Below are 16,909 nucleotides of genomic sequence, written 5' to 3'. Positions count from 1 at the left end.
CTGTGCACTTTAGTCCAGCACACTTTTCCAATTGTCTGCTTGTCCAGCAGATATTTCCAATTACAGCTGAACGCTCTTATTATTTACCTTTTAAAAAGCAATTTAAATGCCTGATTAAAGGGCTGATTACTGTTGTTTTCGCTGTTTTCTTTGTGTTTTGAGTTCTCGGCACTGATTCAGCTCTTGATCGGTCCGCACGCGAGACAGTGGGGGCGGGGCTGGTGACGTCATGGGCCCTGCGTTGTATAATATCGCAAAATATCACAGAAAAAAGAACATTTGCAATGTAATTTTTTTCCAATATCGTGCAACCCTAATAGTAACGATAGCTGAGATCTAATGTTTACGAAAAAATGTGTGGTCTTTTTAAATAACTGTCGACAAATAAGGTTGCCACGTTTTTGGCCACATGTCAATGTGATTGGGCACTGCAGTATAATGTATCGATTACCTTTTAAGACACAACCTAACTGAACTAAAAAATTAAAAATAGTAATAAATAAGTGATTACCTATTAAAAATAATAACCCAACTTTGCCACGTGTCGCCACAGACGAGGTAATTCATTGTATTACTTGCAAATTGTTATTTGTTGTCGCAATTGCAAACATTTTAGTTACTCTCTAGAGCCTTGCATTAAAGCTTATGTCACATGTTGCCGATATAAACAGTATTTTTGCTACAATGTTGTCACAGTTGTAAAACGGGTTTATACTGTTCTAGACCCAGTTTCCTAAAAACTCTGTAGGTCATCCTTACTGGTAGAGAAAGTGTTTAATGGGATTGTGGTTGAGTCATTAGAAATAGTCAGAGCAGCACATTTTGTTGCAACTCAGGACTGAGTCAAAGGCTTTGCTTACTAACAGGAAAAAGTGTCTTTTTCTGGCAGAATGTGGAAGGAGTATCATCACTGTCACGCTAAAAGAATATCCACTTCCTCAGATTTTCGCTTTTTCTTACTCAGTTTGAATTCAATTGTTTGTTACATTTGATTTGTTTTTCCACAATGAACTGGCCAATAGAAATGTTTGAATTCAATGACTTGCTGCAGAGTAGATTTAAAATTGTTTTGGAGATAAAGGTTTTTGTGTGACAGAAACAGCATGATAACATGTCTAGCAATGGAATAAATGGAAACTATTAACCACTTATCAGTAGGGGTGTACCATATCGTATCGTACATGATAATATCGCCAACATTTTTGAATATCGTGAACGATATTATACCCTACAAATATCATGCCATTTCTTCCACCTATCATCACATCAGGATACTACTTATATCATGACATTGTGGATCATTCTGGAACATATAAATGCCTTCCTGAATAAAGACCTGTACAGGTGGAGCTGCCGTAAAAAGTCAAAATAAAGTTTTTGTATTACTACAAGTGTTTGTCCTCCTCAATCCCTTACCTATACCTGTTCAACTGGGTGGGGGCAGGAGTAAACACAAGGTAACCACGTGGCCTCCATCCACATGGCTGGGCATGTGCTTATAAATGCACATGTTGAAAGCTGTGGACCTCAGTCCAGCACAGTTTTGCGCAGATATTTCCAGTTACAGCTGAATTCAGGCTTTTAATCTCAGAAAAATGCTCTTATTTAAAAAACATTTAATTGCCTGAGTAAAGGGCTGATTATGATTGTGTTTTCCTTGGGTTTTGAGTTCTCTGTGCTGAATCAGCTCTTGATTGGTCCGGGCGGGTGGGTGCAGGGCTGGTGACATCATGCAAAATTTTATATGCAATGTGTATATAGTTGAAAAAAAAGATCATTTGCATTTTTTTTCCCAATATCTTGCAGCCATAATTCTGGATGTCTCCATTATTGTGTTTTGAAAATCAGACTAAATTAGGACATTTAAATTAAAATTAAAGTATACACTAAGATTGGAAAGATACACTATTTTGGGAAATGAAATACACTCTGCTGTTCTCAGAACCTTAAAATACCGGACAGCCGTCTGTGAAAATGATCACATTCTACTAAACACGAACATGCAAACCAGGAGAGAGTAAATGCAAATCCAACTGCAGCTCAAAATCCTACTGCCTAAACAACTTTCTCTTCCACATCAACCCTGATACAATAAAACCACTGCGGTTATGTTTATGATTTATAGCCTGTCACACTGTAACAATTAGCATGATTAATTTAACTGGAAAACACGTCAAAAACGGAAGATGGAGAGAAAGAGGGCCAATCCCATTTCATCACTTGGCCCTACCACTTACCCCTTCTCCTTCTTTTTGAACAGAGTTACAGGGGTATGGGGTGAAATCCTCCCTTCAAGCACCTGATAAAGTTCAGTAACCTAGCTGCTGGTTAACTAGTGAACTTTAGGGCATTGTATGTCTTCAGAAAGGGGGGAGATGGTGCAGAAATGTATTATTATTGTCCATTCCTTAATTCCTCTATGATGGGGAGCTGAAATTAGCTTTATTAGTTTTTATTTTATTTTTTTCTGTTCTGCCTTAAATGCCATTTAATGTGGAACGTGAAAGTTAGCTAGCTAGCTAGCTACTGAGACAAACTACTAGCTATCTTTTGTATGCTTGTTATGAAGAATTCTGCCATAAACATTGAAACTACATATTAAATTATGGTATATAAAACTAATCGTCACTTTTAGCCAGGAAAATACTTAAATTTGTGCGTTTCGTTAGTCGCTTGTTACCCCATCTTACCAGTGATTCTCATACCACCTCAGTTTGAAGCCTCTAAAAAATCTCCGTATGAATGGCTAACAAGCCCTAACCTTTTCCTCTACCCTTCCAGCCTTCCAGGAATCGTGACACCCCTACCCAAAACAGAGGGTTAGGGGTAAGGGGTAGGGCCAAGGGGTGAAATGGGATTGGGCTAAAGAGAGAAATACGGAGAGAAACTGACAAAAAGAAATCTGCATCATTAAACTTGTTCAAATATTGAAGAATATTGATCTTTTGCTTCAATAAAATAAATCGCTCTGTTTGATATGATTCTATGTCAAATAAAACTTTGTCTTCTTTTTAAAGAATATAATGTTTTTTTTCCACTAACAATATCGGCCAATCCCTTATAGGAATTCCATCTGCGATACTTAACAGTTTAATGTCTTAACGCTATGTAACTCTACTCTATCTACTTCTACTCTATGTAAACATTAGATTTGTCAGATTTCACACATTTCACACATGCCAGTCTCGTTTTTCTTCCCCTCGTTTTCTCTTCCTCCTCCTCCTCCTCTTCCTTTCTCATCCTGTCTCTTCAGACCAGCACATGCTGTTTTTTTTTGTGGACGTGGATCTTGTGAAGCCTCAAACCAGCTGTTCTATTGTTTTTGAGTTTCTTTTCTTTTGATGTTTAGTTTTTTTTGTTGTGTTTTTTTTTTTTTTACGGCTCCTCCTTTTTCTTTCTTAAGGAGTGTGAGGTGGGGGCGGAGCCAGGGACAGAACCAAACCCCTTGGCACAGCCAATGAGACGGAAGAATCTAGAGTTTGAGCCTTCCTCCACCACTGCACTCATCCTAGAGGACAGACCTGCGTAAGTGTCTTGCAGGCTTAAACTACATCCCCCATGATTCATTGCTTTCACACAGTAGTGCTACGTGCCTGCATGGTGCCACATAGACACATATTTATACACACATGCTGTGTGTTTTTAACGAGGCCTAAGAGACCAGATGACCTACGAATCTCACTTTAGCACAGTAAACTAAACAACCAGATACTTTTTATTTAAAAAAAAAATAAAAATAAAAATGTTAGCCAATGTAAAATTACATTATAAATAGATAGCTGCTGAATAGTTTGCTGCAAACCTCAGAATCTGTTATGTAATACTGCAGTCTGATTTCTTTATTCACTTTCTGTCACACACAAACACACAGTCTCTCACTCTCAACTAGCTTTGGCTTCCACCCACATGAAAGAATGTGCTACCGGTGTCCACATGACTCCAAAATCCTCAGTGATAAAAACACATCTTTATTTGGTCTGTAGCCAATTCAGCAGTATGTAAGTGTTTGAGCAGCTCTGATGAGATCTGTTCTGATCTGTTAATAGTTAATATCTGCCAAAAAAAATCTTCTTTTTAAGCAAGATGAGTGTGACATTGGGAAGCACAAACCAAAAGGTAGGATATGGGAACATATTTAAAAAAATAGGTCCGGCTGTTGTTGAAATATCTGTATAAATTTTCAAGCTATACCCCTATTGCTAGCATTGTAAGTCTGTTGGGAGCATCTGCTAAAAGTGCTTTATTTCGGAAAGCTGGGGGTGAAAGGAGGTGGGCTATACCACAAAAGTTCATATTTCACACCAGTCCATTTCGCACCAGATTTCTCCTTAAAGACTATATAAACGCATTCACTGTTAGAAATATGCACTCGTAAAAACAATGTTGAGTGATGCCAGAGAAGGACAACTTTTCATAAAGAACCATGTTCATAAAAGAGTGGTGGTAGTTTTAAGAATATGTAAGAAAACTCTAGTTAGCTAACTGGCTGCTAAAGGTAGCGTGTTGGCTAACTCACCGCTAAAGTCAGTATGTTAGCCAAGAGAATGAACTAAGGTTAGTAGAGAGCTAGCTAACAATAATGGTGAGCTAGCTTACATTCTAACTTTAGCAGAGAGTTAGCTAATGTTACCGGAGAGAGAACATAGGTTAGCAGAGAGCTAGATAACATTAGCAGTGAGCTAGCTAACATCTTAACATTAGCTGCAAGCTAGCTAATGCTAACATATTAACGTTAGTGGCGACCTAGGTAACTGGAGGGTCAAAATAAATCTTGACTAAGACTATAATAATTAACAAATAATTTTATGCTGCATTTTACAACTGCAGTTCTGCACGCTTTACAAGTTTATTTTTGTGGGGTTTTATGTTATAAGGCACTATTTTTAAAGATATGGCAAAATCAGATGATAAAAAATGAACACTGATAATTATTTACAGAGAAGATACTTTGACTAAATTTTTTGGGTCTTAAATTCTATGTATTGAGCATATAAAAGCATTAAATTTGACCTTTTGTTAATGGTGCAAGAACCCTGTGAATGTATGCATTTACTTATTTATTTATTTATTTATTTATTTAACTGTTTCTGTATCAGGAATTTGCCAGCAAAATCTGAAGAAGAAGCTCAGAGACACAGACAGGAGTACAATGAGATGGTGGCAGGAGCCAAGAGGAGAGGTGAGTGTCAACAACTGACTTTATTCAATAATGTTATAATGTTGCTTAAAATCCCCAGTTTACTTCAATTTGGTACAATTTGGTAAATTTACATTTTCTCTTCCGTCAACTTGTTGTATAAAGCTGAGGTCACCAGCCTCACCTTCAACTTTCTAAGCTTTCATATTTAAAATCAGTAACTGAATAGTTGGGATATAATGATATAGATTGTTAACTCCTATTTGATGGGCTGTGGGAACTATGATCCAGATATATATTTTTCAGAGCAGTGTGAACACCTTCTGTAAGAAGCAGAAGGTCAGAGTGACCCTTTAAATTTGCTGATCTATGAGAGCACAGATTAGATATGGGTTTGAGATAGGTCATTTGATTTTGACATTGTAAGGGTTGTTATTTTAGCTTTACACATTAAAGGTCTGATGGTCATATCTGCAAATTCTCACAGCTGAGAGAACAGCAGAAAAGCACTGTTTAACTAAAGCTATTTATTAGTTCCTGGCTATTTTAAATTATTTTACTGATATAAATAAGCCAAATTTATAACACCTTAAAATTGGTATCAGTATCTTATTGTTATTGTCTTAACGTTTTCGTAATATTTGCATATTCTATAGATGTTGTCATAACATTGTTGTCTATTACCAAGCTGTTATATATAAAACATTTTAATATAATTCAATCTACACTTTCAATGTAATTTTAGAGCATTTCTGTTGTTCCACTCCTCATAATTGTTTTATACAATGTGAAGGACAACTGCCAGATTACCATTATGTCATAACTGAAAACTGCATAAATGGAGATACAAGGTTTTTACGGGGCATTTTCTATGTTAATTTAGTTAACCATGCATTTCATAGCTAATTTATTTGTCATACTTTTTCTTGCTTTGCCAGAAATGAAGGAGGCTCAGCGTAAAAAGAGGCAGATGAAGGAGAGATACAGACAGGAGGAGAACATCGCTCATGCCATGGTTATCTGGAACACGGAGGTTCTGCCCAACTGGGAAAGCATGTGAGTGTTTGGGTAGCTAACAAACTTAGCTAGGGCTGTGTATTGGCTAGAACGTGGTGATACAATACAGGGCTCAATTTATCTCAATATATTGCAATATGGTGATGTGTTGCGATTGTTTAAATCAAAATTTTGAAAATACTGTTAGTGTGGAAAAACAGCATCATATTTATAAAAATCGAAGTAAAAGGAAAGTTTACTTTTTGTATAGTGGTGTTATCTATTCAAAAAAGAATCAAATTAATGACAACAATATTCTGTGATTAACTACAATTAATTGCTTTTGTTCTTAAGACGCAAGTTTTTATAGTGAATATTCAAATGTAAATTAAAAAAATTAATGTCAGAAATGTAAAATGCAATTATATTTATATTAGTTGGAGTAATTAAAATATTAGTATATACTTGTAGGTTTGAGGGGAGATAAAGCCAACTTGGGGTGCTGGAATAAAGAATGCATGATAAATTGGATAGAGGAAACTTTTTTTTTTATAAAAGAGCACCTGTAGTTGGTTTCTCTGGTCCGGATCAATTGATGAGTTTTCTGCCTCTGTTTGGTTTGGTTTCACACAGGCATAAACCTAAATGCACGGAAATGCACAGCAAAAAAACATGCGAGTAGGTTTTCTCCTCTGATTGGTCGGAGCTGCCTGGTGCAGGAGCATGAAAATGAAAATATAGTGAGAAGATTCTGTGTTCCAGAGTGTATATCTGTGCAGTGTAAAGCTGCTTTGACACAGAATGCTGAAAATTAAAATTTGCCAAATAGTGTTTTCAAACACTGTTTTTAATGGGACGTGCAGGGCATATGTCAGGAATCTGGAAGTCTGAACCGAGTCTGGCTCCAGAGCGTAACAACTGTTCCTTTTAATAATGGTTTTGAAAACCAACCAAATAAATTTACAATTATTTTAATGATCTCTTTAATCAAATAGTGGTTATAGACGTATTTAATATTATTTATGTATTTATGTGCAGGAAAAACACCCGGCGGGTTCGAGAACTGTGGTGGCAGGGCCTACCCCCCAGCGTTCGTGGAAAGGTCTGGAGCCTCGCCATTGGCAACGAGCTCAACATAACTCCTGGTAAATATGCCGGAACTTGACCACTATACACACCTTACACACTACAGTTTTCTTAATAACCACAGCTGTTGAATTGAATTGATTTAAACTTTGACTGTGCTGAACAGGGACTGCTGGATTTACACTGTATTGATAGACTGGTGTAATTGTGTGTTTGTATTTGCAGAACTGTATGAGATCTTCCTGTCTAGAGCCAAAGAGAAATGGCGAAGTTTTAACGAGACAAGTTCGGTCAATGAGAATGAAGGTTTGTATTGATGGACTCCATTACTACTCCATGTCACTTTAGTGACAGATTGTTTTAAAGGTTGTATTAGTTAGAGATGCCCCAAAAATAAATAATTTGACTGAACCTGAACAATTCAGTTGCTGAATATGTAGTGCATCCCTAATATTTACAAAAAAGTAAGTAAGTTTTTTTTGTATGTTTTTTTTTTGTATTTTTTTTTTTTCTAATTTTTTCAATTTTCTTCCCAATTTACACGGTCAATTACCCAACCCACTCATTAGGACTCTCTCTATCACTAATAATGCCCCAACACACCAGGAGGGTAAAAACTAGCACATGCTTCCTCTGATACATGTGAAGTCAGCCACCGCTTCTTTTCAAGCTGCTGCTGATGCAGCATTACCGAGTATCACAGTGCGCTTAAGGAAAGCGCAGCGGCTCGGTTCCGGTACATCGGCTCACAGACGCCCTGTGCTGCAGACATCACCCTAGGAGTGATGTGGGGGGAGAGCGCCATCTACCCACCCGGAGGGAGCAGGGCCAATTTTGCTCCCTCTGAGCGCCGGCAGCTTGATGGCAAAGCTGCATGAGCGGAGGTTCGAACCTGTGACCTTCTCTTAGTGGCAACACTTTAGACCGCTGGACCCGGTGCTGGAGAACTAAACTGAAACTCCTGTATAACGCTGTACTTAAGTGAAGTGGCTTTACTGCTTCTTATAACCTGACTGGTAAAATTCATACATAAGGTGCACTGGATTATAAGGCGCACTGACGATTTTTGGGAAAATGAACGGATTTTAAGTGCGCCTTGTAGTGCAAAAAATACGGTAGTATTTATTTTTTTAATCCATTGTTAAGCCCAGCTTGTTACACTTTTGATACACAGTTTTATTTATCTTTGTATTTTCAGATTGTGGTGCATCGCTGGCAGACAGGGAGTCCAGTTTGGACCTGATCAAGCTGGACATCTTCAGGACCTTCCCCTCTCTCTACATATTCCAGAAGGTGAGAGGACAAGTTGGCACCATATAGGGTCTGTAGGCTTTAGGCTTTAGAGATTAATAAATTAATAATCAGTTAATGTTATGGTACCAATGGTAGTGAAGTACACAGTTTCCTTTCTGGTGAGGTGTGCTTCAGGGTATGAATACTAATAAATAATTTAGAAATAATAAATGGACTTAATTGCAATTAACTTTAATAAAAAAATACTTTTACTACTGTCAGGCTGCTTTTTTGCATGAATGCTGAGGTTAATATTTACAGACGATTAAATGGATTATAGAGCATTGCCTGAAGTAACCGTGAGCCGATCTGAGTTATTCTATAACTTTTTGTTTTTCTCTATTTCTTTCGGAAGGGTGGACCCTACCACGACTTGCTGCACAGTGTTCTGGGAGCGTACACCTGTTATAGACCAGATGTAGGATATGTGAGTATTTCGTACTGCCCTTCCAGCCCTGTACTCAGGTTTTAAAGCAGGAAGTTCAGTAAAATATGAAGAATGTAAGCGATAAAGCAGCAGTGGCTGGCAGCAGTCCTGGAGGGGTTTGTGTAAAATGTCCTGCCCATGATTACGTAACCACGATTAGTGATTGTTCCTCTAGAACCCTGGGGCTAAAAGGCAGTTGGTGCGTCTCTTTAAGTAAAGACGTCTCATTTTAAAGCTTATTAGCTGTTAGAGGCAAGCTTAAGATTTTTTTCTTTTTCAAATGTTCTTTATAAAATTAAATAAGCCTATAATGAACTAAAGATGACAACTCACAGTACCATTTAGAAGCTTTAGGCTTTCATTTTCCTTGATAAAAGGTTCCATGGATTGGTGAAAATCTTGTTTCACATTGTTCTACGTTTTTCAAGTCTAAAATGCAGTTTAACCAGGCAAAGCACCATTTATTTAAATTGCCATGTGGTTGAAACCGCCTTTTCATAAAGATTTTCAGTCATATATGTTTTAACTTTGAAATGTTAATTGTTGATAAAGTATAATGTTAAAGGAGAACTCCAGAGTATAGTAAAACATGATAAAAAGTACTTAACTGTTGAATTTGTTGAACACCTCCGTTCACCCACAGCTTTCTAAGATTCCGGTAATTTTGTGCTTTTTGCCCAGCGCTCGAGTAGAATCCGGAGAGCCCTGACATATAAAACAAGGCATTATTAACTTAAAAAAGTGCATAAGAAGCTTTTAAAAAACATTGTTAACATCCCATGCCGCTAGCTTTCAGCTCTGGGCGCCGCCATCATTTTACTGATAATGACAGACATATATACATAGACTCCGCATAGCCTGCCTCCTGGCATAGCAGCCAGCAGCCAGCGCATTTATTTAAACTAAGGGGGGTGTTCATTACACCTAAAATAATCACAACTCTACCAATTTGTACCCCAATTTAACACGATTTGGTTTGTTACAGACAGCAGAGATGTAGTTATGATTCAGGACGCTGTCACACATTACAAATACGTTTATTTTTTATTGTTACGAGTGTGTGTGTGTGTGTGTGTGTGTGTACTTAATAATAATTATTAACATGTCATATCATATGTCTGTCTTTATTAAAGAGCATAACACAAAGTATTTTATTATGAAAGCCCATATTTGTAATGTGTGACTGCGTCCTGTATCGTATCGTTACTACATCTCTGCTGTTTGTAACGAACCAAACTGTTTGAAATCTTGTGAGACCCCCCACCCACCAATCAAATAACAGCTGCTAAGTGGTGGTCTATCCTGTGGGGTCTTGAGTATTGAAGAACAGTGTGAAAGAAGGGGAATAATAAAGTACACAGAGTAATTATACATATTATAATGTAATACATCCGTGGAACTGATTAAAAGGATAATATGTGTAGAAAGAAACAAGGAGGTGGCCATAATGTTATGCTTGATCAGCGTATATTAGTAAAAATATACGTCTAAGCAAGTCAGGGGTTGACTGTTCGTTCTGTATGTTAATTTCAGGTGCAGGGAATGTCCTTCATTGCTGCTGTCCTTATTTTGAACCTTGAGGAGGCGGACGCCTTTATTGCCTTTGCCAACCTCCTCAACAAACCCTGCCAAATGGCCTTCTTCAGGGTGGACCACGATCTGGTAAAACACACACACACACACACACTTAGCCTCCTCATAAAACCTCTTACACCATGCCCTGGTAAAACACTCACAGAAATAGCAGTGAAGTTGTGTGTGGTCAGCATGTTTTTGGCCATCTGTGACCCAGTTGTGTGTGTGAATACGGTAGGTGTTTCATTAAACTCTACTAAATCTACAGTTTTTGCTCTAATTTTGCTTCAGATTCAACTTAAATATGACAACATATTTAAAGTAAAAAAAAATTCTAATAAAAATGAATAGTGTAACTCATTCTACAACTAAAAATATCCATTCAAAGGCATGACACCTCAGTATGACCATAACATTTTTCTGTACATAAGTGCACAATTATTCACTATATTACTTGTGGTATAGATGTAAAAAGATTTATGCTCAGTTGATCATATTAGATGAGTGCCCTGATGCATCCAAACATTTTCCTTCCTGTGTCAACATGGTCAAATAATGTGCTTTCTTCTTGTTCCATAAACAATGGCAAATCGTGGCAAAACAACTTTCTGTACCCTCAACAGTAATGTTTTAAATCATGTCAAGATCATCACATTATATCTTCTCTTCTACTTATTAATATGTCACGATATTATTAAAGTATATAATGATATGCTCTATAGTTTGGCGATTATGTTGTAGCAGAGTTAACTGCAAAAAAGACTGTAAAAAAATGTATGATACTAATATAATGATAATGTAATCTGAGTATAAAGTAATTGCACTTGTCTAAAGAGCAAGGAACTTTTTAGTTAAGGCAAATGGAATCCACCAAAATGAAACATTTTGATTTAAATGAATAAAATATTTTTTGCCGTGCTCTACCAAGAAAAACCTATTACAAAACTACAATTTATTGAGAACTTTAACATCCCAGCAGACAAATCAACAAATCTAAAGATGCTACAGCAGAGTTAATCAGCCAACATTACAATGCCAGCCCTGTACAGCTCATATTGAAGATTATTAATATTAAATGTAAATGCTTCAGTTGCTTAGACAGATTACTGAATCTCATTTTGGACGTGCATATAAACACACTCGCTCCTGATTTTGTGTTCTGCTTTTGTGTTTTTCTTCTAGATGCTGAAGTACTTTGCAGCGTTTGAGGTTTTCTTTGAGGAGAATCTGCCCAAATTATTCCAGCACTTCCAGAACAACAGTCTAACTCCAGACTTTTACCTCATAGACTGGTGAGTCCAGACAGAGCTTACACATCAGAGCAGACAGGAGACAAGCTGTTCTTCTTAATTACACCTTCTCCCTGCAAGTCCCTTTTTGGAAGTGCTGTCCACAGGATTAGGCACCAGTCATGAATGCGACAACTAAGTTGTTCAGCAGTGTCCCCTGGTGGTGAAGGGAGATATCTGTGGAATGGAATGTAGAGCATATTATAATATACAGGTGCATCTCAAAAAATTCAAATATCATTGAAAAGTTACTTTATTTCAGTAATTCAGTCCAAATGTAAAGGTCATACATTATATAGATGTATTACACACAGAGTAGGCCTGTCACGATAACAAAATTTTCAGGACTATATACTGTCCCAGAAATTATTGCGATAAACAATAATATTGTCATTTTAAAGCACCACTATAGAATATAATAGCATAATAATATTACACCATTTTTCAGTTAAACCAAATGTATAATATTAAAAGCAGACATTGGGCTTCCAATATACAAATATTTGAATATCCTAAATAACTAAAACAAATAAAGTACAACCACCCTGGGTTCTGAAAAACTGCACTAAATATTAAACAGACCCTTATTAAAAAAAAAGTAACAACAAATATATTAAAGTAACATTTACATTAATTATTTTTTAAAAACTCTGAACACATTGGCACTTGCAGATTCCTTTTTCTGATCATATATGTATATGCTGTAAAACACACATTAGCTTAGTCCATATGATCAAAGACACAGATAGCTCAGCAGGCCAGAGCTCTTGCTATAAATGTATTTTTCAATGTAACTGTCAGACAAATTCTGAGCAAGAAACACCAGCTTGTTTACCGTGTGGGGCTTGAGGCAGGATCTCTCTTTATATTCAATATTCAGCTGGGTGAATTGGGCTGGATGGTTGTGCTTTAAATAAGATCTCAGGTTAGTAGTATTGCCAGCTTTTGTTTCCACTGTTGTGAAACCTTGTAAACATACGGTCTGATTTGCGCTGATGGTTCTCCTCGCTCATTTGGCACAAAGCCAAATTACTCCCGCACCGGAACCATGAAAAACACAGCCCATCCCGGACTGAACTTCTCTAAACGTTCTCTAAAGCTGTTTAGTTTTGCGTGCGTGTGTGAGTGTGTAGCGGCACGTCACTGCTCTCTCTCACTGCTGCATAAAGTCTGCGTGCACTACAGTTCCTAACCGATAGATGTCGCTGTCTGACCGATCCGGCGAAAGCCAGCGAGAGAGCAGCGGGACTTGCTCTCATGTAAACAAATCCATGTGGAAACAAACGACTGTCGGCAAAATAATTGTGATCATAGACTGTATATAGCTGGACAGAGCATCGTCTCTCAAAAGTGAAGCCACCACAGGTCGGGCGCCCCCTGCTGTTCGGCTGCAGAAAGCTGTGTAACTCCACCCATCCCCATAGGTTTCAATGGCAAAACAGACAACTTTCAATCACGTTTTTTTCTAATATGCTGTAATTCTACCTCCATTATTTAAATGCAGCAGCTAGTGTAACCTCTGCTTATATTGTCAAATTTTTATATCCCCACAGAATTCGTTTTTTAAAACGTTATTCAGCTCTATTCAAAAAAGGTGTGGTTTTTGTAAAAGGGCTGGTTATGGGCGGGACCAATAACAGACCGTCAGCTCCGCTCCGCCCCGCTCTGCAGTCTGTGACCACGATGCAGCCCTCAGGGGCGGGGTTATTTAAATGAGTAGGCGGTCTCTCCACAGCCTTTCTCCCTCCTCTGGTCTCTACTGCGCAGACTCTGGTCTCTGAATTGCCAAAATGGCGGAAGATTTTGGCTTCATTTTCATTGAATGAATGGGAACGGCGACACAGCGTCCATCTTTATATACAGTCTATGATTGTGATAAAAAAAATTACGGTATGATAGATCGATAACATAGTTATCGCGACAGGCCTAACACAGAGTGATCTATTTTAAGCGTTTATTTCTGTTATTGTTGTTTATTATGGCTTATAGCCAATGAAACCCCAAAGATCTGTGTCTCGGAAAATTTAAATATTATATAAGGCCAATTGGTACTTCTGGCAGTGTGGACAGTGTGCCAAGTCCTGCTGGAAAATGAAATCCGCATTTACAAAAAAGTTTGTCAGCAGAGGAAAGCATGAAGTGCTGTAAGATTTTCCGGAAAAAGACTGAACTGACTTTGGACATATTATAACAGTAGATATACAAGCCATTTCACAGGAACACATGTACCACAGACTTACGCTTGTCTATACACAGCAATACATGTCGTCATATCTTTCACCAATTGTTATTCACATGTTGGGTGGAGCTTTCCCGCTCTATTTTCAGTTTGTAAGTTTAGTATAATGGTAAGTTGTTTGATTGATTATTGTTTCTGGTTAATACAGTATTCCTACTGAGAATTTCAGAATCAGGATTTACACAGAAGAAATTAATAATAGTGAACTACAGTGTTTACTACTGAAACTACTAGAAACTGTGATTTTTTTTCCCTCCACAGTGTGTTCACACTCACTGAAGACTTTGACATCAGTTTTCTAATGTATATTAATACATAACTGTGTTTCACACGCAGGATCTTCACGCTGTACAGTAAGTCGCTGCCGTTGGACGTGGCCTGCCGCGTGTGGGACCTGTTTTGCCGGGACGGAGAAGAGGCATTATTCCGAACCGGCTTGGGAATCCTTCGCCTGTATCAGGATGTACTCCTGCAAATGGACTTCATTCACAGCGCACAGTTCCTGTCCCGTCTCCCAGAAAACACTCCAGCACACACACTCTTCAACTGCATTGCCAACACACACATGATCAGCAACAACCGGAGGTGGAACCAGGTGAGCACTTTGTGCACATGCACATATCTTTCACAGCAGGTAAAAGTGGCCCAAATCTGATTTTCACACCAAATCCAGCATCTAACCAACACCAAATGTTTATTTTAGACTGTTTACACAATCAAGAACATTCAACAGTTTACTAGGGCTGCAACTGGTTAGACTATTTTCTGGGGTGTCGCCATGTTTTTCTTCTAATTCAGCAGGTCTCACCACTGGGTGTCGAGATCTGTAAAGCTAACTGTAATTCTTAAAAAAAAAGAATAATAATAATATTTTAAAGTGAAACGAGTGCTGGATGTTAATCTCCACAGATTTATCTCCTGTAAACTGTTTATTTGGGTGAGTAAAGTGCTTCAATTGATTTACAGTAAGCTTAGATTTCCAGAATTCCATTAAGGCTTGTTACAGCAGCATAAGCATCAGCGGCTAATGCTAACCGTTAGCACTACAATGAGAATTCCTGAGTGTTCCGGTATTGAAGGTAGTAGCTAGCGGATCGTCTGAGGTAGCTTGTTTTAACATATATACTCACCTCTGAACTGAGAAAGAGCTAGCGACTGATGCTAATCCTTCTCCAGCAGTGCTAGCTGGGGTTAGCAGCAGGCTACATGCTGATAATGCTCATCTCTGAGCAGCAAATTATAGCTAATTATTATTATTATTATAATTATTATTATTAGCGCTTAGTCTTCTTCTTCTTCCTCGCGTTATTCCCGCTTTAAGTCGCAGGGTCCGCGTATCGACATGCCAGTCTCCACTTGGTGCGATCCATGGCGTCCTCAGGAGCAACATTTAAGTTTTTCATGTCCTCCTTAATCCGGTCAAGCCACCGCTTCTTTGGCCGTCCTCGGGGCCTCCTCCCTCGTGGGCTGAGGCGCACCGCTGTCTTGGCCACCGAGTTCTCATCGCTTCGGGCAACATGTCCGTACCACCGCAGGCGTGCTTCTCGCATCTTGTCGGTAATCGGGGCCACACCCATTCGTTTTCGGACGTCCTCGTTCATGATGTGGTCATGCAGCGTCAGGCCGAGGCTCCACTGGAGCGTCCTCATCTCCATGCCGTGCAGCGCTTGCTCGTGTCGTGCGGTTGCGGGCCAGCATTCGCAACCGTAGAGGGCGACAGGGCGTACGATGGTCTTGTATATCTTGCCCTTGAGGCATACTGGCATCTTGCGGTCGCAGAGTACGCCCGTCACTTGGCGCCACTTGGCCCAGGCCGCGCTGACTCGGGCACGGGCATCTGGGAGCGTGTCGCCATCGCTGCTAAGGATGGATCCGAGGTACTTGAACTGCGTGGCCTTCTTGAGGGGCACGCCTTTGACGCTGATGGTTCCACCAGTTTGCTCGCCAAATTCCATGTATTCAGTCTTCGCGATGTTTAGGTGCATTCCATTCTCACTCAGCCGTGCGTCCCATTGTTGCACTTGGGCCTCCAGTTGTCCTCGGGCTTTGTCAGCTATATCCACGTTGTCGGCATACAGTAGCGTCCACGGGTGCGGGTGTTGGAGATCAGCAGTTACTGTGTCCATGCACAGGTTGAACAGGAGCGGAGACAGGGCCGATCCTTGGTGCACTCCCACCGTGATTGGAAATGGTGGTGAGATTCCCACTGGGCTTCGGACGACGCTGCTGACGTCTTGGTAGAGTAGCCGGATCCACTGGACGTAGATCTTGGGTACTCCGTGGGACCGCAGGGCGTGCCAGATGAGGTTGTGAGGCACTCGGTCGAACGCCTTCTCCAGGTCCAGAAACGCCATGTGGATCGGCAGGTTCTTTTCTCGGTGGCGTTCAATAAGCAGCCTGGCTGCATGGATGGCGTCGGTTGTTCCATGGCCTTTGACGAATCCGCACTGGTTGGGTGTGATCTCGACTATCTTGCGAATCCGGGCATCAATGACTCGTTCGAAGATCTTCATGGCGTGGCACAAGAGGCGAATGGGTCGGTAGTTGGCGCATTCCAGGACGTTGCCCTTGCCCTTCCAGATGGGCACCGTGGTGCTGGTCAGCCAAGCCTTAGGGGCGGCTCCATCTTCGACGGTGCGGTTAAAAAGGCTGGCGAGCAGTGCAGCACCTTGGCGGCCCATAAGCTTCCATGCCTCCGCAGGGATATCGTCCGGTCCTGGGGCTTTTCCATTCTTCATCCTCTTTATGGCAATTTCGACTTCGGCGGTGCTAATCAGTGGGACGGGGCCAGAGACTGGATCAGCAGATTCGATTGGTGGGTGGGGAAATTCCTCGTTAGAGATCTTGGCGAAGTAGGTGCCCCATCG

The 16,909-nt window shown here is 39.6% G+C and overlaps 1 protein-coding gene across 1 annotated transcript in view; it reads left to right on the top strand.

The window, feature by feature from the left end:
• tbc1d12a (TBC1 domain family, member 12a) overlaps window positions 1-16,909 on the top strand; it is a 48,859-nt gene that overhangs the window by 25,644 nt on the left and 6,306 nt on the right. The window contains exons 3-12 of the mRNA XM_007238106.4: window positions 3,404-3,525; window positions 5,097-5,179; window positions 6,076-6,193; window positions 7,172-7,278; window positions 7,445-7,525; window positions 8,418-8,512; window positions 8,868-8,939; window positions 10,473-10,601; window positions 11,697-11,806; window positions 14,379-14,637. Of these exons, the coding sequence (XP_007238168.3) occupies window positions 3,404-3,525; window positions 5,097-5,179; window positions 6,076-6,193; window positions 7,172-7,278; window positions 7,445-7,525; window positions 8,418-8,512; window positions 8,868-8,939; window positions 10,473-10,601; window positions 11,697-11,806; window positions 14,379-14,637 (1,176 nt within the window). The remainder of the gene's footprint in view (window positions 1-3,403; window positions 3,526-5,096; window positions 5,180-6,075; window positions 6,194-7,171; window positions 7,279-7,444; window positions 7,526-8,417; window positions 8,513-8,867; window positions 8,940-10,472; window positions 10,602-11,696; window positions 11,807-14,378; window positions 14,638-16,909) is intronic.

This window comes from Astyanax mexicanus, chromosome 14 (genome assembly GCF_023375975.1).
Source record: "Astyanax mexicanus isolate ESR-SI-001 chromosome 14, AstMex3_surface, whole genome shotgun sequence".
Classification (NCBI taxonomy): Eukaryota; Metazoa; Chordata; class Actinopteri; order Characiformes; family Acestrorhamphidae; genus Astyanax; species Astyanax mexicanus.
This window is presented reverse-complemented; position numbering and strand designations above follow the sequence as displayed.